The sequence below is a fragment of the Coffea arabica genome, chromosome 4c, assembly GCF_036785885.1.
Source record: "Coffea arabica cultivar ET-39 chromosome 4c, Coffea Arabica ET-39 HiFi, whole genome shotgun sequence".
Classification (NCBI taxonomy): Eukaryota; Viridiplantae; Streptophyta; class Magnoliopsida; order Gentianales; family Rubiaceae; genus Coffea; species Coffea arabica.
Window position 1 is genome coordinate 15711245 of NC_092316.1, and position 9509 is coordinate 15720753.

At 33.8% G+C, this 9509-nt stretch overlaps 1 protein-coding gene across 3 annotated transcripts; it reads left to right on the top strand.

The window, feature by feature from the left end:
• The first annotated feature begins 2872 nt into the window (after positions 1-2872).
• Positions 2873-9044, top strand: LOC113739947 (rac-like GTP-binding protein 3). Of its 3 annotated transcripts, XM_027267380.2 has the most exons (9): positions 2893-3214; positions 3638-3725; positions 3886-3995; positions 4082-4145; positions 5155-5219; positions 5300-5365; positions 6366-6460; positions 7912-7980; positions 8627-8784. In XM_027267380.2, the coding sequence occupies exons 1-8, from the start codon at positions 3110-3112 to the stop codon at positions 7970-7972; spliced, it is 654 nt and encodes a 217-aa protein (XP_027123181.1). In that variant the 5' UTR covers positions 2893-3109; the 3' UTR covers positions 7973-7980; positions 8627-8784. The 3 variants fall into 3 exon arrangements, with proteins under 3 accessions (XP_027123182.1, XP_027123181.1, XP_071902224.1); XM_027267381.2 differs by lacking the exon at positions 7912-7980 and having other exon boundaries at positions 2873-3214; positions 8627-9044; XM_072046123.1 differs by lacking the exons at positions 6366-6460; positions 7912-7980 and having other exon boundaries at positions 2964-3214; positions 8627-8948.
• The last annotated feature ends 465 nt before the right edge of the window (positions 9045-9509 follow it).

The following is a 9509-nucleotide window of genomic DNA, read 5'->3' on the forward strand; positions in this document are numbered from 1 at the left end:
AGCATTTTCTCTACTAGGGAACAACAGAAATAAGCCGAGCAAATGTATGTGCTCTTAGACGAGCGTATATCTATGTTATTGCCTCGTACAATTGGTCCCATAATCAAGTTTGATGAGCCAAAAATTCGCAAAAAAAAAAAAAAAAAAAAAAATATTCCTGTGGTCCCAAGAAATATCAAGATAAGCTTTGAAGTCTATTTGTGTGTGGGCCTTTGCTGTTGTTTGACAAATAATCAAATAAAAGCAGTTTGCAACATGCATGTGCTCAACTTGTTTTTTTTTTTTTCCACAAATATTTTCAAGACAACAACATCATGCAAAAATGAAATTTTATCAATCAACACTAGTAATGAGAGGAGGACAAGGGCGGGCTCTAGCTTGTCCCATTTTAGAATCTAATGTGTAGCCTAAGAAATTAAATTTGAAGTATTCCAGCGATTATCCTAGGAAGATTTGATTCAAAGAGATTTATATCATGGATTAATCTTTTTTCTATATTAACAGTATATACCATGTCAGTATTTGATGAATAACAATTATATGAAATTTAAATTTGAATTCAACTTTTGCACATATGTCATAAATCAAACGGTGATAGTATATACACTGTCAATGTATATAAGATTTACTCTTGTATTAGTGGTGAATTTTGTACTGATAAGAAAATTTATGTAAAGTGAATTGCGCTGTACTCCTCAAAGTATAGGATACACCCTATTGAATAAAAAATCGTATTTCAATGAATTTTTTTTTAAAAAAATAGGTAGGTCACAATGCTTATTCTATAGATATTACGAAAAGAAATGCGCCATGCCAAATGAAAAGTTTCTCCAAATTTTTGTCTTCAAACCTTTCGCTGAAAGTTACTCTAGGCATATGAGCGATGCTCTTCTTTTCTTTTCTTTGACTTTTCTTTCGTTAACGCATTTATTTCTTTGATGCATTACTCAAAAGAAGAAAAGGTTACGTTTTACCACTTGAACTAACTCTTACAGTCAAATGCTTCATAAGCCATGATTAAAAATTTATCAGGTAATCTCAAGATGTATCTAAGGACAAGGGTTTTACCCTATTTTTTTTTATAAAAAAAATCCACTTCCCCCTTCTTCTTGCAACCAAAAAAAAAGAGGGGGGGGGGGGTAGAGCTAGAGTAACAATGTGTTAATGTGTTGCTTTTTTCATGGATAACTTGAGCCATTTTGATTATTATTGATTAAATTAAACTAAGAAATATTATATTCATTACAGCACAGAGATGGAGAGAAGTTAAAGCAAAGAAAAAAAAAAGAATCTATCTAACGAGTGCCCGTAGAAAAGGATTAAAATGTATTTTAAGTGCTAAATTTTTAGAAATATAAGATTAATTAAGAAAAGCATATAAATGTAAATTAATTAATTATGAAAAGTATATAAATGCAAGGGAATATAATAATTGTTAGTGTGTGTATACATGATAGGTTGGCTGGAATGTTAGTGTTTTAACGAATATCCGTTAGGCACCCGTTAGAAAACTCAAAAAAAATAAAAAAAAGCATCAAAACAATTAGATTCAAATTTTCTTTGATCAACAGTGTGTTCTTTTAAGTTTTGTTTCACATGTTTGTTCTTCTAACTTCTCATACCAAGTCAAGGCTCATTTAATTAAATTAGTTGTTGCCATTGTTCTAAGCTTTTTCTACCTGCAGGCTCACTCAAATGAAAGCTATAAAATAGAGAAGCCAAGCAAAAAGTGCCAATCCCTTCTCTTTTTTTTTTTTTTTTTGGAAAAACCCTGTAGTGTACAAAATCCTCTTACTTTTTCTGGGAGTATTTAAGACGGCCGGTTTATTCATTTCTCTCTCCCCACCGCTGTAATTAATCAGAAATCAATATCTCAGCCAATATACTCATAAAGAATGCAACTTTCTATGTCTGTTTATACTTTATTTTACAATTACACCGGCCCTATAAAACTGTCAAAGTATATATGTATTCAATTAAAATAACTGAAAATAAGACCCTACTTTTAAAAATAAAATTAGCCCAAAGCCAAAAAGAAAATAAAAAAGGATCAAGTAATTTTGGTCCTGAATGTGCAATACACATAAATAGTCCCCAATTTTTTATAAAAAAAAAAAAAAATTTGCTAGCAGTCCCCAATGTTTTAGTGAGAACAAGAACTCTAGAAGTCTAATTTCTCTGTAAAGTTCATATAATTTAGGCAATTGTCAAATATGAACATTACAAAATAGTAAACACAAGTTAAAACTGTTTCTTATATCATGAATATGTTTTTTCAATCTATTTTTTATTGCACATATATTACACGACAAAATAACATTCTAATAAATTTTCTAAACAAGAACACACTCAATGATTATCAACTTGGAACTGTGATATTTACCACCCTAAGAATAAATTTTTTTTTCTTAATTCCTGAATCGTTTTTGAGAGTTGGTTGGGGGTCCAAGAATTATAAATTCTGGGTTCAAATCCCTCTTTCCCCTCCCTATTTTTTAAATCTTACATCTCTTTCCTATACAAAAGTGAAAAAAAAAAAAAAAGAGATGTATATCTATTGTTAGGGCTATTATATAAGTGTATTTGTTATATAATATTGACTAAAGTGCATATAATTTTCTTGTAATTTCTCACCATGTGTAATAGGAATTTTTTTTTTTTGGTGAATTAGTGTAATAGGAAGTTAGTAACTTAGATTTTGTCAATTGGACTTTTCTCAATGTAAATTGGAAACCTTAGGCACTAAATTTGATTTTAAATGAATTTTTAGAAACTAGATATTCAATCTTTGAGGACCAGAGTCACAGATGTGCGACAGCCAACCGCAAGACAGTGACCCTGTGAGAATCATGTGACCTACACACCTATGCTCATGCTCTTTTTTCACTCTTTTCCTACTCTCTCTTTTCTCTGTGTTCTTGTTTCATAAAGCCCAAAGGGAAAAAAAAAAAAAAAAAAAACCTGGCCATCCATCAGTCATCACCCACTCAACCACCATAAACATCATCCCTTTTGTCCTTTTCTGTGTTTTCTTCCTCTTCATTTGATTAGTATTATCAATTCTCAAGGCCTTTCTGCTTCTTTAAAGTTTGAAAATTTTGATGTCCAAATGGCTACAAGTGCTTCAAGATTCATCAAGTGTGTGACTGTGGGTGATGGTGCTGTTGGCAAGACTTGCATGCTAATTTGCTATACCAGTAACAAATTTCCCACTGTGAGCTCTTAGCTTCTTTTAACAAGCGAAAAAAAATTTATGGGTTCTATCTTCTATGGCTTGAAATTGGTGACAAATGCTTGGAATTGTCTTAGTATGACCCTTTTCCCCTTTTCCGCATATGGGCTTGCAGCTTCTTTGCATTTTTTTTTTTTTTTGGTGGTTTTTAAGATTTTACTGACTGAAGGAAAAAGTTCTGTTTTGTGGGTAGGTTTCATGGTTTGCTTCTTCCGTTGTTCTTTTTGTTTGGGCTCTGTGTTTTCCGCTTTTTGGAATGCATGTTTTTTATACTTGTGCCTATTTGCAGAAAATAAATTGAGAAAGAATGCAATGACGGCTAATTGAATATTCTTTTCATCTTTTGTATAATTTGATTATATTGTACATTTCTTTCTGAGTTGTTGAAGGTTTTCTGTGAATCAGGATTACATACCGACAGTGTTTGATAATTTCAGTGCAAATGTGGTGGTCGAAGGCACCACTGTCAACTTAGGCCTTTGGGACACAGCTGGTATGTATGATTTGGAAATTGACGTACTAATAAAGTTTCAATCTTTACTTCCAATTTCTGACTAAAGATCATTTCCATCTGGGAAAGTTTCGGTTCAATATGTTCCTTAGCCAACAAACTTGATTTAAAATCTGACTGCCTGCTACAATTTTATTGATAGGGCAAGAGGACTATAATCGCTTAAGGCCACTAAGCTACCGAGGAGCTGATGTGTTTGTCCTGGCATTTTCTTTAGTTAGTCGTGCAAGCTATGAGAACATCCTTAAAAAGGTAGATTTGCTTGCAATTTTCTTAGTTCTGTATTACAGTAGGTATTCACTTTTAGTTTGATCTCTCTATGAAAATTTCTTTTTCAGTGGATCCCTGAACTTCATCATTTTGCGCCTGGAATCCCAGTGGTTTTGGTTGGCACCAAGCTTGGTAAGATAAGAATTTCAAAAGTCTCCAGGTGTTCGTATCGTTGTGTTATCAAGATTTTAGTCGTTTCATAAACAATCACATTTTACCCATATACTTGTAATGTTATTTTGGAAAATCATTTAACAACCAAGTAAAAATTATAAAAAAAACCGTTGAGAATTCCCTTAATCATCCTCCGGTGGAAAGCTGGGACAGAGTTAGTCAGTGTTTGGTAAAATCCAGAAATACTCTACTCCAATTCTGCAGCATTCCTTCACATGTCTGATGTTTGGGTGATTAGTTTTGTGCTTAATTGTCACTCCTGTGGCTTGAGCAGTTTATTGTCCTGCAGTGGCGAATATCTCCTTTGGTTTCTGTAGCTACTTTGCTGCGTCAGTTTGTTAAGAGTAGACTTTCTATAATGGAGATAACTGCCTATAACACCTATTTGTCCGTCAAGGGCCTCTGTTTTGCTTGAAAGGGTAATTACACATTCAATTGCCTTTTTCTATTGAAATTGAAAAACCCCTTTCTCATAGACCTACTTCCTGGAAGATTTGTGTTTTCTTCCTCTGTAAATGAACATATTAGGTATAATAGAGGCAGCCAAAATATAGATGGGCGAAGAGATTTCTGGAGGAACTCAGAGGCTGTAATGAATGAAAAAAGTGGAAAACTAGATCAAACGATAGAATTTATGGAAGCCCCTGGAGTTTTGAGTCTTGCTATTATCAAGTGAAAGGCTTTAACTAAAACTGAAAGTAGAAGGTCAAGACCCATCGATGATGTCAAAACTTTGGCACATGTCACGTGAAGAAGATCCTTTCTTTAACACCAAGAGTTGGTATCTTCTGTATATGTCATATTATACATTATTAAAATGCAAAACAAACCTCTTTTCTCTATCCATTTTGGGTGTTAAAAGGAAATTATTGTCTTCTATTCTTTCAATATGTTTCGTGAAGCAAGTCAAGTGTAATAAAGCAAAAAGAATTATTTGGTGAACAATTGCATCTTGATTGGGTTGCAGACCTTCGTGAGGATAAACATTACTTGGCCGACCATCCTGGATTAGTTCCTGTGACTACTGCACAGGTATAATTATCCTCATTGGCTTCTCTATTTTTGGGTACAATCTGATATGAAATAACTGATCATTATTGGTAAACAATTAGGGGGAGGAGCTTCGCAAACAAATTGGTGCTGCCTTCTATATAGAATGCAGTTCTAAAACCCAGCAGGTAGGTAAAGCAGCCTTTTTTTCTTTTAATGTTAATTCCTATAGGAATTTATCTGAAAAAGACAAATCAGATTCTAGAGTGGCGTTTGGTGACATTTCATTCTTCTTTACTCTGACTTACTTTTGGATGAGGCTATGCATATTAAATAAGCCAATTTATCGCTTGTCAGCCTCACTGTATTAAAAGAAAAGGATCCTTTTAGAATGAAGTTTGTCTAGCATTGTGAACCTACTCTGAATATTTTCCTCTTCTTTAACACAATTGCCTTCCCAGAGCTTATGCATCTTAAACGAGATTCTCTAATTTCGGCCATAACAATTGTACCAAACCATCATATAATATAAAGGAAGATACCATATTTTGAGACTTTTGGACTAGGAGAGTGAAGAGATAGTTTTTATGTATACATGATTATTAACTGCAGAGTAAGTATTTAGCATCTATTAGGATTAGTTCTGGTGAAGGAATGATCACTAATTGCTAGAAGTCCAACCTCATAGCTTGAAGCCATTTTTACTAAACCATAACAAGTAACTACAGTTCTGTACAAAAGTACTTGATTCCTCTTTTAGTTGTCTGAGTATAGTAGGTTTTTCAGCTGGCAGTAGTGTGTCGCAACTTCCATTTGAAATTTTACTTGGGAGATCTTCTATTGTACTTGTGATGGAAGATGGCTCCTAGTTATATGGGTCTCACTTTGAGGGTTGCATAGTACTTGGTATTTGAAACAATTGAAATAAATGGTATCATTTTTTACTTGAGGTTTTCTCTAGATTCAGTTTTTGCTTTAATTTTTTTATTTTTTCTGCTGGATGGGTGGTGGTTTTCTATAGGGATTCTATTAATTAGATATCGTCTGTACCTAAGTGCATAGAGATTCTTTCCTGGAGTTCTTCTTGGCTGGGTATTTCCACTACCTTGCCTGTCTGTGAATTTTTTCTTTAGCTTGTTTGTCCTTTTGTCTGAACTGGGTGACTTGTGCCTCTTCATGTTATAACAGAACGTGAAATCAGTCTTTGATGCTGCGATTAAGGTAGTTATCAAGCCGCCACAGAAACAAAGGGAGAAGAAAAAGCAACGCAGAGGATGTCTCGTGTTAGTAACTAAATATTTCTGCTTTTTTGGACATTTTCATATTAAGGGTTGCTGCCCACAAACTTCATTTGATATTCAAATTTGTTTCTATATTCTTCAAAAAAAAGCTTGCTTTCCACATCAGCTGCTACTTCTTCTTGTGTTTTATCTTTTACGGTTACTATTCATTAACTCTATTTGTTACTCTTTTTAAGTTGAAAGCAGTTTCAAAGTGATTGTTTGTTGGATTTTTATCTATGTCAGATGAAAGAAGTGATTCTTTTTTTTTTTTTAAAGCGATGAAAGAAATGATTCTATTATACAAGATCTACCCATTAAGAAATTTAAAATTTTATAAAATGAGATTTTTCTGGTTTAAGGTGGTGATGAATGAATTCTTGACTGGGCATCGTAAACTGGCCTATGGAGAGTTGCCAAGCCCAAATTTCAAGTTTTCAACCCATGGAAAGTCCCAAAATTTTCAGACTATGAAAAGCATGAATCTCCTCAGAATATCGACTTAGGCCAAGTAGTACATGTCCATCTTTAGCACACTATAAATGTGGTAACCAACCATTGGAGAAAAGGCATGACTAAAGACTTCATATACTGTAACACAAATCGTATGGAATAAACTTTTTATTGCTGAAAGACAAAGTCAGTTAGCAGATGCCAGGTAGCAATAGGCTGATGTATGGTACCAAAAGGAGAAGGATACTCAAATCAATCTACAAGACATGAATGATGGGTAGCTTTGGGAGTGAGAAATCCTTTGTGAGAGGTTTTATTTTTTTCATTTTTTTAAAATGAATGTCTTGCTTCCTCTGGTACTTGATTTCTGCTTGGACTAGTTTGCTTTGAGACTTGGGGGATACTTCTATTTCAATCCTTGCATCTTAAGTATCTTGCTATCATTGTGATAATGTGCATAATTTTCTGATTGAGAACTTACTGGTGGACATAGAATGTGCGATGAATCAGCATTTATTGAAGCTGGGTAAAGGATAACTACTTTAGTACACTGGAATTTGATGTGTATGGAGGCTCGTAATATGGAGATTTCTGGTCACACTTTCTGAATTAGATAATGAATGTTGCAGCTTAGTGGGCATTATGCAGGAGTTTGAATTATGTGTAATCAGTGAATCAGTACGTGTACTGCCATAAATGTTGTAAAAGTTAATTCCCCTGTAACTTTACTGATCAGTTTAAAAGTATATAAATAGCATAAAATCTTGGCAATCATTCGTCACAACAGATCACAGTGTGACAAATTGAAGTGAAAGAAAGTCCATTCTGTGTATAAACTTTTCTTGGAGAGAATAGCACAAGGAATCATAAATAATTAGTGACAGTAAATTCAGTGAAATCTTCGTATATATCCGATTGCCTATCCATGAAGCTTTCATCGTATTCTAGAAGGTTTAGTATCCAATTGTAGTTTAAAAAAGACTGTATAATACTTTCAACAGGAGTAATGTCAGCATTGGGGAAAACTTCAGATTCACAAGTCTTGTCATCCACCATCTTTAGTGAATGAGGTTGGATTTGTCTGGTATTTGGACCTCTTTTCTTCTTTCATACATGTACTGTAAATTCAAAATTCTCCTGTTTGGAGACTATGCAGTGAGGATTAAAGGGACTCGCCACTTTTATTACTCCAGAATTCTTCTGCTTTTATGTGTGGACTCCATCAAACATCTTCACCATATTACTGCTCTGTCTCTTTCCTTTCTTCCTTTCCAACTTAGGCCACTCAGTTTCATATGTGGTTTGCCCATGGAAATCTTGCATCCTCTTTTCTTTTCCCTTGATGAAATAACCTTGCATCCCATTTCAATAGGTTTATGTACTGAAATAACAGATGCAACTGTTGCTAAAAACTGCATTTGAGGATCAATCTAGACTATGTTGACATGACTCTTGTTTGCCTGATAGTCTAGATAGACAGGGTTTCCGTTAGAAGTGAAGCTTTTTGATATAAATGCCTTCCGCGCATTCTTGCTAATTTGCTTGGTTCCAGCAGTTCAGAATTTGGGCGAATCCTGCATCTTTTGTTGATCTTTTTAAAGATATACCTGCCTTTCGCTTTCTGTCACTGAGTTTGACTGCGAGGAAGCAACTTAACCTGTGTAAAATAATACTTTTCTGCCACTGTTAATTGACATTGTTTGTCTGTAATTGCAGAAACATCTTTTGTGGAAGAAGCCTCGTCTGTCTGAAATGAGACCTTTTCTTGGTAGAGGTCAATAAGTTTGACATACTAACGCTCTGTGGTGGTGCTTTCTGATATGTTGTTCGAAGTACAAATGCAGCCTGGTAGGACCTCAAAAGTTGTTTGCAAATTTAATTCAGATGCTTGAAGAATGTCCATAGCATTGTTTGTATTCGCATTTATCCAGATGTTCGAAGAAGTTCCATAGTATTGTTTCTTTATTCCTACTCTTCTCTATGTAAAGGCAAGAAGAATTGCAATGCTGATATATTGTGCCTGCTATAGCTTACAAAATAGATTTGCTGATGCTATAGCAATCTGAGTTTAGGGATTCAACAGATTGCCTGTTTCACCATTTGATATGCTAATCAATGAATGTTCCAAGGAAAAGGCACGATTTGGATAGAGTATTATTTGAAATAATTACTGTAGTACTTTTTGTGATGTGATATATGCGAGATAAAAAAATGATTGGTAATATAAAAAAATGAATTAGGAAATGTGTTTATGATGCAAGCGAAATATTATTTGGGATAATTTCACTGTCCAAACAAACATTTAACCTAAACAAACCTATTGTTTTTTCAAATAATAACTTACATCATAAGTATATTTTTCAACCCATCTTTTTATATTTTTATCTATTTTTTTATTTTACATACATCACATCACAAAAAATGCTCCAATAATTATTTCAAATAATATTCTATCCACACAAACCCAATATTTCGGAAGCCATTAAATTAAATGCCTCTCGTTAACTGGACCAAGCCACTTGTTTGTTAAATCTAGTCTTTGTCTGTGATTCTTAATTCCAGCTTCAAATTTCAAAGTTCAGTGCTCTGAGAATTGGGT